General features: G+C 42.8%; 1 protein-coding gene across 1 annotated transcript in view; it reads left to right on the top strand.

Annotated features, from left to right (window-relative positions):
- Positions 1-4074: 4074 nt before the first annotated feature.
- The window catches only part of LOC137459982 (ADP-ribosylation factor-like protein 8B), a 29077-nt gene continuing 18369 nt past the window's right edge, over positions 4075-14782 (top strand). The window contains exons 1-2 of the mRNA XM_068170630.1: positions 4075-4370; positions 9663-9743. Of these exons, the coding sequence (XP_068026731.1) occupies positions 4182-4370; positions 9663-9743 (270 nt within the window). The 5' untranslated portion in view covers positions 4075-4181. The remainder of the gene's footprint in view (positions 4371-9662; positions 9744-14782) is intronic.

The raw sequence follows: 14782 nt of genomic DNA, 5'->3' as shown, positions 1-14782 counted from the left end.
CTGTGCCTATCCCAGAGCCTTCTGTCATTCCAGAAAGACTCCATTGAAATTTGACCTAGCATTGTGATATTTTTCTTTATGGTTTCAGTCATATAAAACCAGGAAGTACTCAAGATCAATCATAAGTTTTCCTACATGCCTATCAAGGATCAGGGTCTTTAGAGAACAGTTCTTTCGTGTGGATGTTCTGAATCTTTCACAGCTCTTTCCCTCTTTGTTGTCAGTAGTATCCAGGACTGCAAAATCTTCCTGCATTTGCTGTCCCCTCGTTACATATAAGAAAGTAAAGGGCAAGGAGGGCACCTATCAGTATCAGCAGCCTTAAGGAAATAATATGGGATTTCATTATGTTCCCTGATGTGTTACCATGATCATGGCATGTATTGATTATAGTTCTCCTTGGCTAGTAGTAATTAATTACATTTTTCAGTGTAGGCTTGTATAACCTTCAGTTTATAACTGATAAGGTATTTATCGATTGGTAAACAGACATTTATGAAAATTAATGTGAATCACTACTTTATGTGGTCAGCCAGCATTTTGTTTCTGTGCATATAATTACACACCATTGTGTTAGGCTATAAATACATATATGTACACATAGGGATGTCAGACAATTCTCTGCCTTTGTTTTCATATCAGAAAATGTATTTATTCAACAGAACTTCAAGATCCTGCAGAAGAACTATACCATAAATTGGCACTCTCCTTCTGGAGCACACTGCTCCCTCAGGCTACTAGCAGGTCGGGACAAGAGGACATCTTGCCATTGCCAAGTGATGATTTCCTGAGGCAGGGACCTAACACCCACTTAAAGGGAGACTAAGGGTACACCGCAGTCCCATAACAATTATATTGTCAATGTACAGCAGGAAGTATCTTACTGCTGGGACAGCTAGTAATTAAGGGCACTGGACTAATAATAGACTTAGGCTGTCTGGATAGCCTATACATTATCTCAGTATGTGCTGCATATACCAAATTTAGGTACCTATGACTCAGAGTTCTTGAGTTAAAAACCTTGATCTGCCCCACTCTGCCAGTGTTACAATCCTTAGAGAAATCCTTTTTTACCTCTTCCCTCACTGACAAAAAATTAAGATACATTCTGAAGAGTCTCTGACGTGCCAGCCACCAGAGGGCACGGGTGACAAACACAGACTGGCACGTTACAGTGCTTTCACTGGCAAGTTCAGTACAGTCTTTCCATTCTCTTTAATAAAGCAACTTCTTGACTCTGGCTGACAAACAGAAAAGATGGCTATCCCCTCACTAATACAGCATTTCATTAACAGAAAAGATCTGTTTCCCAAACACCATTCCCAAACACCATTCAACTGAAAGCCTCTCCTCATGAAGATCTTCAGCTGTCACTAAGATCCATTCTTAAAACTACAGAAAATATCATCTGATCTCTTTGGCAGTACTCTGAAGAAGACATTTGGAACCCCAAACACCTCGTTTCTCTTCAAATGTGGAAGTATCTAGACATGCAGTATTGGTTCAGGTCAAATTTTTGTCTTTATAGCATCACCACCACCATAATCCACTGATATAATTTTTCGTAATACAAATAAGTCTCTGCAATGCAGTTAAGCTGCTTTCCTAACACTTCAGAGAGACCACTTGGAAGACTCAATATGCTAGGCGCTATATGGCCCTGTAACACCACTAAATTAGTCCCCAGGTAGGTAAAGCTCAACAAACAAGACAGAAAAGTGAAATACTTTATTGATGGTTAAATGTTTCCCAGAAAGGTTCAGGAGTTTGTCTACAGTTACATGGAATAATGACTTGTGGCCTTCTATGCCCCAGCTCAGGCTTTTAGCTGCAAGAACAAATGTCTCCAGAACTGATAATCATAGCGAGCTAGCAGTATTTTACATACAATATTCTATTACCAAACTTCAAAATAGAGAATTGCCTTTCATATAGTTTTGTAAAAGATGCTATAGATTTTAGGACAATGTAACAGATCTTTGAACTTGGACAAACACTTCAAGACTTTCTCCACATATTTTGACCCCGTAAAACTCTGTAGAAAACTCCAGTCAGCTGTGTAATATGCAGAGACAGAAGAAGGCAGCCACAAACAGTTCATCTAGTCACTCAAAATTTGGTAATTGCTTTGGCTGAAACAACTTTTAAAAAGTAGGATACATAGCAGAAGAACAATAGTGTTTTTCCTGTGAATTACTTCCTGGTCCTTTTACTCAACCAGAATAAGCCATTCATCTCAATGTCAATTTTTCTACCCACGTCTCCAGTGATTCCCTGGTTATATTTAGCATAAGTGGCACCCGACTGGTAAATATGTGACTGCTAGCTGGAGGGAAGATGTAGGTATGTACTGAATGTCCACCTGGCTGCTACTAAGAGGCAAGTAAAACAGCAGAGTCCTGCTATGCTCTCCTCCAATGCAGGATCTGATCAGTCCCTCCTCTTTCGATGTGCCATCACTTTTCAGGAAACTTTGAGAGCTTGACAGCTGATTATGTGCTCACATTGCTGAAGACACCACCGCTGCCTCAGTTTTAAGAGTGGCATCCAAAATTCTGAATCTAACCCAAAGTATCAGCACTGAGGGACAGCATCAAGACAAAGGGACTACCTCTACCAAGGGCAGCTCCTTATGCTACTGGGAACAGAGTCTGGGACTCAACACTTAAATCTGTCACCTTTCCTCTAGATTTGCTTAAGAGAAGCTACAAAGAAATAATTCCTCAACATTACCATTGGATAGCAGGGCTAGCTCCAGTGTCCAATTTCTGTATGGAAATGTTCAATTAAATTAAAAAGAGCAAATAAATTAGTATCTATTAAAAACAAAACCCAAAAAATTTAGAAATGTACTATGAGTCATTCTGACTGTATCTACAACCAGGCAATGAAAAAACATAAAGTTTTTCACTTTAAAGCTAGCCCAGAAACAACTGCTATTGACAGCAAAGTTCAAAGAGCTTCCAGTCTTTGTGATCTGACCGACATAACCAGTGCGGTTTGGCCAAACCACAGTCTCTAAAAAGCTGAATTGTATCTCTAAAAAGAGATGAAAAACAAATCTTAGAATGTTTTGAAGAATTTGCTACATCTCAATCACAGCAGTAGCCATACTCAGTTTTTTAAGTGCTTTGTTTTATCCCTCTATGAAAGTCCTTCATCAACCAATACCATCAGCTTTGTAACCTTCTGGAGCATCACCTGTAATTCTAGCATCGTGTAATTTCAGTGACAGAGACTGGCAGATGGATTGAGGTTAAGTGATAGCTCTGTATTTATGGAGAAAACAAGACTGCACAGTCAATGTTGCTTATTTGGTGCAGGCAGAAGTCTCCTGATAAAGTGATGTGTCCCATACAGAGCCATCACTGCAAGCATGTCCTGCTAAGCCAAGGCAGCATGCCATGGCACAGTTTCCAATAAAAAACCTATCAAAGAACAAAATTAAAACCACGGTAAGATCGGGATCTGAAAGCCTTTTCCTGTACAACGAGCAATTCAAGAGTGTCATGGGAAGCGTGGAGGTTGTAGGATTGTGAGAACCATTATGGCTGAAGATGAAGGCCCTACAAAACCGATCCTTCCAAGAATCTTCTCGAGCCAGGGCTGCACACGAGCCCTCGGACCGCTCCCGTTGGGTACGGAGTGCAGCGCTGACAGCCCACAGCAGCAGACCTAAGCCGGGCTCCGTGCTGCCGCACTCCCGCCAGGGACCAGCTGTCCACCTCACACTATCCACGGTACCCCATCTATCGATTGCGGTACTCGCAGCCATCCTCCTGCACCATGAGGCTCGCGGTACCTCCACGACACTGCCAAATGCTCTGAGGACTGACGGGACACCCACCCATCTACCGGCCCCGCCTGGGCTTAGGCCTGGGCCCGTCTGCCAAGCCGTGTGGGAGACGCCCTGCTCGGCCCCCGCTGCGACAGCCCCTCCGCCCGCTCCCCCTGCACACCGCCCTCACCATTCCCCCGCCCTCGGCCGGGCCAAACCAACCCAGTCCCCTCCCTCGTCTGCAGCAAGTGGCAGCGGGAGAAGGGCGGTGGCGTCATCACGTGACGGCCCTGCCTGGCGCTTGGCTCCCCACGCAGCCTCTCCACAGCTGACCCCCGGTTCCCTTTGGACCCTGCCGTGGTCTGGCTTGGCCTGGCTCGGTCTCGCCTCGCCCCGCGCAAGCATGCCTAGCAGCGAGGCGGTGCCGCTGGGGCTGGGTGCCTGCCGCAGGTCGGGGGCGCTGGCCGGGATGCTGGCGTTGGTGGCGCGGCTGCTGGAGTGGCTGCGCTCGCTGTTCTGGAAGGAGGAGATGGAGCTCACCTTGGTGGGGCTGCAATACTCGGGCAAGACCACACTGCTCACCGTGCTAGCGGTACGCTGCCGCGGCCCGGCCACCCGCCGGCCAGGCAACACGGGCAGGGCAGGGCAGGGCGGGGCGGGGGATCTCTTAGGGCGGCGGCCAGCGAAAGCGGGAGGAGTCGCCTTTGGGCGGTGGTGCGGCCGCGGGGCGGTGGCCCGGCAGTCTGGCGTGGCTGGAGGGTTCTCTTTCCCCGAGCAGCCCGCTCCGCGCCTCTTGCCCTGGCAACAAGTGCGGGCTTCCCCTCCCCTGGTAGTGGTGGGGCCGCCTCCTGTCATGAGGTCTCACGGCGAGGCGCTGCGGAGGGAGAGGAAGCGGTGGGTGGGGGGGAAGCATGAGGAAGCGCCTGAACCTTTTGGCACCCCGAGCATTTCACAGCAGTCTCAGATAGCTGTGAAATTGTTTTACGAAGGCGAATGAAAATGCCTCTTGTGTCTGGCTGCAAAGAGTGCTTATCTCAAAGCAGTTTCCTGGGCACAGACTCTTGTCAGGGGTTTGGTGATGGCTTTACGTGGCCGGCATATCCCGTAATAACTAGGAATACATCATGCAGCCTCCAAGGCCACAAGTGTCCTGTCAGTCAGTTGCATCAAGGCTTCCCGCAGTTCTTTAATAGCTCTTTCACATCTTTGAAGTCTGATTTTTGGCTTTCCCTTTATCCCAGCCAAACCTTTCTACTGTGTATGCTGTATGCTCACACATACCGTGATGTTTTCCACTTTGTTACCATGCTGAAATGTGTACCTCGTCTTTGCTATGCTCTCTGCCCTTTGACATTTGGGTCCATCCTGAAGACTTAGTTACCACTGGAAGGTGGAAAAAAATTAGTATACTAAATACTTTTACTAGTAATCATGAAGCATAGTGCATACCCTGTTCTATGCGATGATCACTGCTGTTAGAGGTATTGCAGCATCACCTGCCTAGGGATAAAGGATTCCAGGTGTTCTTCAGTCCGTATCCTGAAAAACTATGAGATTGCAAACTGGGAGCTGAATGGCCTAAGTCAAAGAGATTGGAGGCAACGGTGGCATGACTATATGGTATTTGTTATTTGTGTTTGTATACAATTATGGATTATAGGGAAAAAAAATAGATTGTGAATTTGAAGTTCAAAGACCTCTGTAACAGTAGTGTGTGGCATTAGACTTTGTGTGTGTGGCTATACACTCACTATTCCATTGGTAAGTTAGGATAAGAGACAAACACATGCAATGCCAACCTTGAATACCAGAACACTGTTGTTACAGCAGGTCTGATTTTGCCAGCAGTTGTAGTACTAAGAATATTTTACAAGGCATCCACGTTTTCTGACTTGGGGAGTGTCATGGATTGCAGGTTTTGTAGTCTTTTTGGGTCTTTCATTCAGGAGATTACATGCTGTGCTAATCACCAAAAGAAGGTGGTTGAAGAATTTGGGAGTAAACAATTTAGGATGAGGCAATGGGTAATAAGCTTACTCTCAAATGCAGTTGATATGGGGGTTGGAAAATGGATTGGGAACTCTATGTGCATTTGTGTTTGTAGCTAGACTGTGACAAGATGAGCATTATCATTACAAAATACTTGCTGCTGAAAATGGAAACTGCAATGGGTCATGAAAGCAAATGGTAGGGAATTGATATATTTTCCACTTTGCAGTAATATCAGAGATCCTATCATGCTAACACTGAATAAACACCCTTTGAGATAATGTCCTGCCCGAAGAGTTTGAATTGTACTTGGTCCTCTGTTACTGTTGGAAACTTTGGGTAACATCACTGCTTTTTACTGTACATGTGCACTGATGTAATGGAGTAGAATCTGGCCCATGGTTGTTGTTATTTCAGGGGGTAATGACAGTATTGTCAGCTCAAAATTCTGAAACGTTTAAAAAGGACATTGCAAACAAATGAGTTATTTTCCTCTGTGTCAGGATGTAACATTTTTAATCCATATATAACAATAAACTTGTTTACCTACTTTTGTGACTATTCAAGATATGCAATTTATCACGTATAACTTCCTTAGCAAGCAAAACGGAACAGATTTTGTACCTTATGGTGCTTGCAGTACTTGAAACAAAACACTAATTGAAGCCTTTGGATTAATGTGGTCAAAATATTCAACACAGTCTTTTCTTCATCATGTGAGAAAAGAAAGAATGTTAAAAGACCAGCAAAGGGGACACTAATTCTTTGCATTTGATCCCCAATTCCAGAGCAGTTACAGTTATTTTTTTTTCTAGATTTTTGTGAAAATTTTCCAGTTTAGCATGTTGCATATGATGTATAATTTGCTGACTGAAGTAGAATCATGGCTTTCTATGAGTTTGTTTAAATAATAGCCTCCCGAGCTGACTGAGTGGATTTCCAAGTATTTTTGTTCTTGAGTAATGGTGCTATGTTCTCAGGGTTTATGTCTTCATATCTCTTTATGTGTCTGTCTTCCACAAATAAATGTACTATATATTTTAACAAATTAGGCCAGTACCTGCTACAGGAGATGGTTACTGATTGGCTGTGTCTTATTCTACTCAATAGACAACTTTTGTCACTGCTGGGTACATGTATCTCTATCAGACTGCAGGTGCATTTTTCTTCACTGTTTTTTCCTACTACTGTGGACAAGTCACTGAAGCAAGGAAAGAGGAGGAAGAAAAGAGATTTTCAGAAACAAAAGATGGGTAAGATTTATAGGACAGAATTTAGCAAGGAGGTTCCCACAGGGAAGGTTAGTCAGGTAATTGATGGAAGTTGTTTCTTCCCTGAAGGATCTAATTCCAAACCCCAGAATTCTGTGAGAGAGTCAGGCAACCATCAAAGGTTATATAGTTTTTAAAGTTCCAGATTAAAAATAATTTATCTTTGTGAACACAAACTGGGGACAGTGTGTGTTCTCACTGTGCTACAGAGAAAAGTTGCAGAAAACTTGAGAAAAGCAGTAGCATTGGGGGTAGTGGGTGGCAATGTGTGCAGTGAGCATCTGCTCCAGTATACTCTGAAGCTCTGATCATCCACTTCTCATATGGGAGTGACCTCTTGGGAGCATGCCTGCTTCTTTCCTTGTCCATATACCTACATTTTCTTCCATTGAAACCCCAGGACACATGGAATGATGAGGCGTGTGAAGGGAAAATGGGCAAATAGGTGTGAAAGGGTGGTGGTAAGTGCCTAATGTCCTGCTTTTCCTTTCTGGATGACTAGAAAACTAAGAGTACTGTCTATGTTGCACAGAGTACCTGGGCCTCTGTATAGACATAACTGTTAAGTAACCATCTTAATTCCCCATGCTTAGAAGACATAATTAATTCCTTATCAAAATGTGTCATTAATAATTTATAATGAGCTATCTACTTAGATTTGTGTTTCACCTTTCTCCTCAAAAGTCGTCTTCTGTAGTGGGTAGGTGTGTGTAAGGTTCCTGTTAGTATGATGACAACCATCTGTCTTGTGAAAATATTTCTCTGAACTGGGGGAGAAGTCAGCACTTTCATGTTATGTTTTGGACTTACTATCTGCTGTGTTAGTACTTTGTATTTTTCTGGTTTAGTGGTGTTCTCTTAGCTTCCTCAGCAGCACTCCTCTGCTGTCACCTATTCATAAGGGTCTGTACTTAGGACTCTCTACATGAGTACTCCTTCATTACTTACTATATGTGGAGTTAAACCATTGGTAAGGTAGAGAGAATCTACAAGGAATAAACGTTGTATAGTCAGGTTTATCATATTTTATCTTGGGGGTTGGACTAGATGACTTTTAAAGGCCTTTTCCAGCCTAAAATATTATGCAATTCTGTATTTTAACCGTGTCACTTCCTGTTTTGCTCGGGATCAAATGAAGAATTATCCGAAGTCTCGTGGTTTCTGGGATGATCTTTATTGCTGTGGAGAATAAAAGGTTGTTTAAAGGGCCTGAAAGGGAACAGCCTTCTTTGACATGACAACGCATTAACTGAAATGCTGGCCGGTTTTCTTGCGGAAAATAAATGGGATAGTTTATACCGTTGTGTAAAATAAACATTTTAGGTTGCAAATTTTAGGTTCCTGCCTCTCCAACCTGATCTCTTTCTATGATCAGGTGACCCGTCTGGTGGATGTGGGGAGGCCTGTGGATGTGGTCTACCTGGACTTCAGCAAGGCCTTTGACACCATCCCCCACAGCAAACTGCTGACTAAGCTGTCAGCCCGTGGATTGGACCATTACACTCTGTGCTGGGTTAGGAACTGGCTGGAGGGCCGGGCCCAGAGAGTGGTCGTGAATGGTGCCACATCCAGCTGGAGGCCAGTCACCAGTGGTGTCCCCCAGGGATCAGTGCTGGGCCCCGTCCTCTTCAACATATTCATCGATGATCTGGATGAAGGGGTAGAGTCAGTCATCAGCAAGTTTGCAGATGACACCAAGTTAGGGGCAGATGTTAGTCAGTTAGAGGGTAGAAAGGCTCTGCAGAGGGACCTCAACCAACTGGACAGATGGACAGAGTCCAATGGGATGGCATTCAACAAGTCCAAGTGCCGAGTGCTGCACTTTGGCTACGGCAATCCCATGCAGAGCTATAGGCTGGGGTCGGAGTGGCTGGAGAGCTCCCAAACAGAGAGGGACCTGGGGGTGCTGATCGACAGCCACCTGAATATGAGCCAACAGTGTGCCCAGGTGGCCAGGAGGGGCCAATAGCATCCTGGCCTGCATTAGGAATAGTGTGGCCAGCAGGAGCAGGGAGGTCATTGTGCCCCTGTACTCTGCTTTGGTTAGGCCGCACCTTGAGTACTGAGTCCAGTTCTGGGCCCCTCAGTTTAAGAAGGACATTGAAACACTTGAGCGTGTCCAGAGAAGGGCAACAAGGCTGGGGAGAGGCCTTGAACACAAGCCCTATGAGGAGAGGCTGAGGGAGCTGGGATTGTTTAGCCTGGAGAAGAGGAGGCTCAGGGGTGACCTCATTACCCTCTACAACTACCTGAAAGGTGGTTGTAGCATGGAGGGGGTTGGTCTCTTCTCCCAGGCAACCAGCACCAGAACAAGGGGACACAGTCTCAAGCTGCGCCAGGGGAGGTTTAGACTCGAGGTGAGGAGGAAGTTCTTCACCGAGCGAGTCATTCGTCATTGGAACCGGTTGCCCAGGGAGGTGGTTGAGTCATCGACCCTGGAGGCGTTCAAGGGGAGATTGGACGTGGCACTTGGTGCCATGGTCTAGTCATGGGGTCTGTGTTGATAGGTTGGACTCGATGATCCTCGAGGTCCTTTCCAACCTAAGTGATACTGTGAAATTAGAAACTTACCTGCTGTGTTTCAACTATTTCCTAATTTTTTTTCTTTCTATTTTGTATTCCAGTCGGGGCAGTTCACAGAAGATATGATTCCTACAGTAGGCTTCAATATGAGGAAAATAACAAAAGGAAATGTTACCATAAAGGTAGGTGTGCATGTTTGAATAAATACAGAGTGAATAGCTAATAGACAAAGTGATTTCAACTTTGAATGTGAAAGCACAGAAAACTTCTTTTAAGATGATGGGATTGTGTATCCCTTTCTAGCTCAAAAAACTACTTTTGCAAAGCATGTAGTTTTGTATTTCTCTGTTACTATAATGCATTTGATTTTATTACATAACAGACACTCTTTTGGGCTGGAGAGATCATACAATTTGGATATATTAAGGACAGCTGAGTTGAATCCTAGAGGTGCTTCTCTTCTCTCTCTTTTCCTCTCACAACCATAAGTGAAATCTGAAGCAACTTTATTCCTTACTTGCCTATCTCAATGGAGAGTGCAGTTTAGCTCTCAAAGTTTGCTATATGGAAATAGAATTTGTAATGTAAGTCAGTTGTCAGAGAACCATCTTTTAGGCCTATAGAGAAATATAGATGATGCCAGTTTGGTTGTGATTCATGCCATAGGCATCAAAATAGAGGTGAATCACTCCAGTAGCATTATGGCTCACTCTGTTGTTTGATTATAAAGGGATCAAATTCATAAGTTTTATCTAAAATTAGGAGAAGAGAATATAGGTTTCTGCCTTTATCTTGACTTTTCCCACCTTTTCCTTAATTTTTTCTCCCTCAGTTCTAAAGATACTCATGTTTTTTTACCTCAGGTTTGGTGTGACTCCTGAATCTGGGGAGGACTTATGAATGACCTGTAAATTTAATTTGTAAATGCATCTGTTAACTGTTTACTGTTTCTACTTGGTGAGCTGGTAAAGGGTAGTAAAATGGATAATTTGTCTTCTGTTGGCTAGAAGATATTAAAACCCAACTGAAAAATATTAAATCTGAAAGGAGCATTGTGATATAAATACTGTGACTGATTGTCACAGACTAATGGTGTGTTTCTGGTCTTACTGTCTTGCTACACTTTTTCAAAATCACACATGACTGTAGAGTCTTCAGGTGTAAATTGCACCTGTGTATCTACTTTTGTGTAATAAGCTTGCAGAACAATTAGTAGATTCCTCTACAACTGCTTGCATGTTAGAGTCCCTAATAAGCCACTCTTTTGAAAACAGTTGAAATGCAAAGTGTAATGTCACCCCATTATTTCATCATTCCAAACCTTCTTTCTGTATACTCTCTTGAAATGTATGTTAGATTTAGCTGAAATAAAAGCTCTCAACATTACCCATGAAATTTTGGTAGGCTGCCAAAAATATCTTACAAGTAGGTCCAAAGTACAGACTGTAAAATACTTAAAAGAAAAAGGGAGTAAAATGTGAAATGGAATAAAAGTAAAATGGAGGATAATCATATTGCCTTGGTAATCTCAGCTTTATGACTTTGTGCAAGATCATTATAAGTACATGATTAGAGCGTACTTTGGGAGGGAATGGGACCTCACTCTTCAAGACAGAGCAGGTGAGCAAGAAAACAAGGTAACATCCCACTATATGGGAAAGTAGGATACAGATGCAGGGAAAGTGATGATTGTGTGATTTTGAGAGCAGCCTGGATAGGTTGAGGTATCTGCAAACCATCATATTTAGAGGCCATAATCTGGACAGGAAGAAAGCAGTCTCCCTGGTGAGAAAATTGAAGTTTTACTTCATAATTCCACTCTGGAACTGCCTGTTGCTAGAAGGTTGCCAGAATTCTTTGTTTAATGGGCACACATAGACTGCCTGTGGATTCAGTGGCTCATGGATCAGTGATATTATATATATATATATATATATTTAATGTTTAATGCTGTATTGTTAGGATTTACAAACTTTGGATGGTGTTAGTGTTTTCTAGTCCTTATGATTAATTCATGATTCATATTAGTTACGGAAGTGAATTTATGGAGAAGTCAACAGGGATCAGCTAGTGAGTATCAGAAGAGCAGTCTGATGTGCTAATTGTATAGATTTTCTCCCCCAGGATTCTGTTTATTATACAGAAATATGTACATTAGCTGTGACAGCAAATAGTGTATTTACAACAACTTAAGAGGTATTGTCTTACTAGTACAAGTGCAAACCAAGGCCATGCCATGCTTTCTTGACTTTTTATACATCAGTGGCTTATGTGTAGGAGGATGAGACCAGTGACAAAATGGTGATTTGCATTGTGATATGAAGCACCAAAAGCAGACTCGCAAGCAAAAGTTGTTTGTTTCAGTTTAAGCAGTTGCAATTAAGTCCTAAATTTTCACTTATGCAAAGAAGTATTCTTTTCTCAGCATTGCTGCAGGCAGGTGGGCATTCTTTGTCCTCCTGCCTGAGCCTTCCATTCTCTTTCAGAAGAGTACACTTCTATTGCAGTGCCTTCCACTGGAGCTTTACCAATGCATCCTAATTCAGCCAGGAGAGGATTTGATTTTAATTATTCCTAAATGTCAGTTTCATACACTTCTTACCTTACCTGTCTTGGTTTGCTGCTGCTCAAAGTCCATTGATGCCACCGTCAAAATGTTGCTAAATTTGACCATATTTCATAAATAATCCACAGGAACAGGAATTTCAGTTCCCTTGTTTTCTGCCTTTTGTATAGGAACAATAAGGACAGGATTTAGAGTTTCTATAGAGAAAGTATAAGGACAGTTGGGGTGTTATGCTGATTCTGTTACAGGATTGCCAGATGAGGAAGCTGTTGATGGTTCATTCAACTGGGCAAACAAAAGTAATCTACAAGTAGACAGTGTCTTACAAATAAAGTATGTTTTGAGCCCGGATTGTTTAAGTAGGTGAATAAAATGGCTAATAAGTTTGTACTGGAGTTGTCTGCACAAATGATATTGCAAGATCAAGTACACACAGGAAGGAGATGTGTGATGTTTTTTTTTTTCTGTGGAACCGTGCCTTGTTTCACATTTAGATCTCAAAAGTTCTGTTACATTTAGTTGTTCTAACAGTGTTGTTAAGAATAAGAGGATAATGCTAATTTCAAAAATGGTACTTGATTTGGAAGCCAGTCTGCACAGGAGAAATAATTCATCTTAATGAGTTCTCATGGTCTCATTGCTACAAGAGCATACAGAGGAAATGAGCATGTGATAGCTCTGTGTAGGTGAATATGACCCTTACCTATAGATGCTTGTTTCTTTAAAAGCCTGTCAAGATGAATTACATCTGGATTTTGAGGTTGTGGTTGAGCTATTAAATAACAGATTATTTCCAGCATCAACATACCTCATGTACTACAACTTAGATATCTATTAAAACAATTTTGAAATACATAGCAAAACTGATGATGGTGACTTTTTCCCTGGCAAACAACTGAATTAATTTGGGGGTTTAATTTCAATTAAGTTTTGTTTTTTACTGAGTGATTTGATTTTGGTGGGATTTTGCTGGGTTTTGTTGTGTTTTTATGGTTTGTTGTTGTTGTTTTTTTTTTAAATCCACACAGTATTAGTAGCCTTTGTGCTTTGGTGAAATTTAATGTTTATTAAGCTAAAAAATGTACTCTAGCAAACTAGATTTGAAGGGTATCGGAAGACATGCATTATTTTAACTACTATTTTAAATGATTGTGAAGCTCCAACCAATGAACTTTTAATTTTCACAGTGATAGTCTCAGGTATAAAAAGAAATAGAGCAACACAAGGCATGCAGATGCACAGGCGATGCAGCAGCTTCCTTTTCCTTACTCTTGCACTTAATTGTCTCGAAGAACTGCCCGGCAATTTTTGCACCCTGCCTGGATGTTGCAGCTGAGAGGCTGGAGCCCGCAGCTGCTCAGGGCACTGGAGCTGCCGAGGTTGGTTTGTGGTCACCTCGGCTGTCACCACTAGAGGCCAGCGTCTTTCCACGGGAGCTGCAGCACGGGCCACCACAGGCCAGTCTGCTGGAGGGCAAAGCTAAGCTGCTTGCTACTTGCTATTTGCTCTGATGTGGCAGAGAGGGAGGAGGCAGCTCTGCATTCCTCTTCCAGCTTCCTTCGTTGCAGGAGTCCTTTCTTCTCTGGATAGTAGAGTTTCCAAGTCTCCAAACAGTCTCATAGGATCAGAATCCTTCAGCTTCATAATGCTTATCCTGATAGTCATAATTTTAAAAACATCTTACCTGTCATATTATCATCTCACATGGTCATGAAGTCATATAAGCCTCTATGTCTATGGTAGGTTGGATAATAGGTTGGATGCGATGATCTTGAAGGTCTCTTCCAACCTGGTTTATTCTATTCTATTCTATGGCCTGTTTATCTCCAACAGTGTTTCAGCAGGTAGTGGCTGTTTTGAATGGCTTGGATCACTGAAAACTCGTGTGGCCAGCAGCATTAGGGAAGTGATTATTTCCCCTGTCCTAGGCACTGGTGAGGCCACACCTTGATTACTGTGTTCACTTTTTTTCCCCTCACTACAAGAAAGACATGGAGGTGCTGGAGCATGTCCAGAGACGGGCACCAAAGCTGGCAAAGAGTCCAGAGAACAAGTTGTATGAGGAGCAGGTGAAGGAACTGGGATTTTTTTAGCCTGAAGAAAAGGAGGCTGAAGGGAGAATTTACTGCTCTCTACTGCTGCCTGAAAGCAGATTGTTGCATGGTGGGAGTCCATCTCTTCTCCCAAGTAACAAATGATAGGATAAGACGTGATGGCCTCAAGTTGTACCAGGGGAGGTTTAAATTGGATATTAATTAGGAAGAAATTCTTTACCAAAAGGATTGTCGAGTATTAGAACAGTCTGTGCAGGGAAGTAGTTGAGTCGCTATCCCTGGAGGTATTTAAAAGATGTGTTGATGTAGTGCTTAGGGATGTGGTTTAGAGGTGCATTTGGCAGTGCTAGGTTAGCAGTTGGACTTGATGTAACTAAATTGGTTCTGTGATGCTATGATCATGCTGTGTCTGGGCTGATACCAAGTCAAGATACTTAATTCTATAAGGAAGAGCATTTGTGGGTTATTCCAGTGATATATGATTGTTATGTGTAAGGAAGAGCTGGATTCAGAAGAGTTCTGATCCACAACAGGAAGGCTAGTTACTAGTGACATGCCTCAGAGGTTGTTTAGTGTCTTCATCACTGACCTGGACGATGGG

The sequence above is a fragment of the Melanerpes formicivorus genome, unplaced genomic scaffold (assembly GCF_026170545.1).
Source record: "Melanerpes formicivorus ecotype bairdi unplaced genomic scaffold, bMelFor1.0.p_v2 SCAF_477, whole genome shotgun sequence".
Classification (NCBI taxonomy): Eukaryota; Metazoa; Chordata; class Aves; order Piciformes; family Picidae; genus Melanerpes; species Melanerpes formicivorus.
The sequence above is the reverse complement of the archived record's forward strand: the minus strand, read 5'-3'. Positions and strand labels throughout refer to the sequence as shown.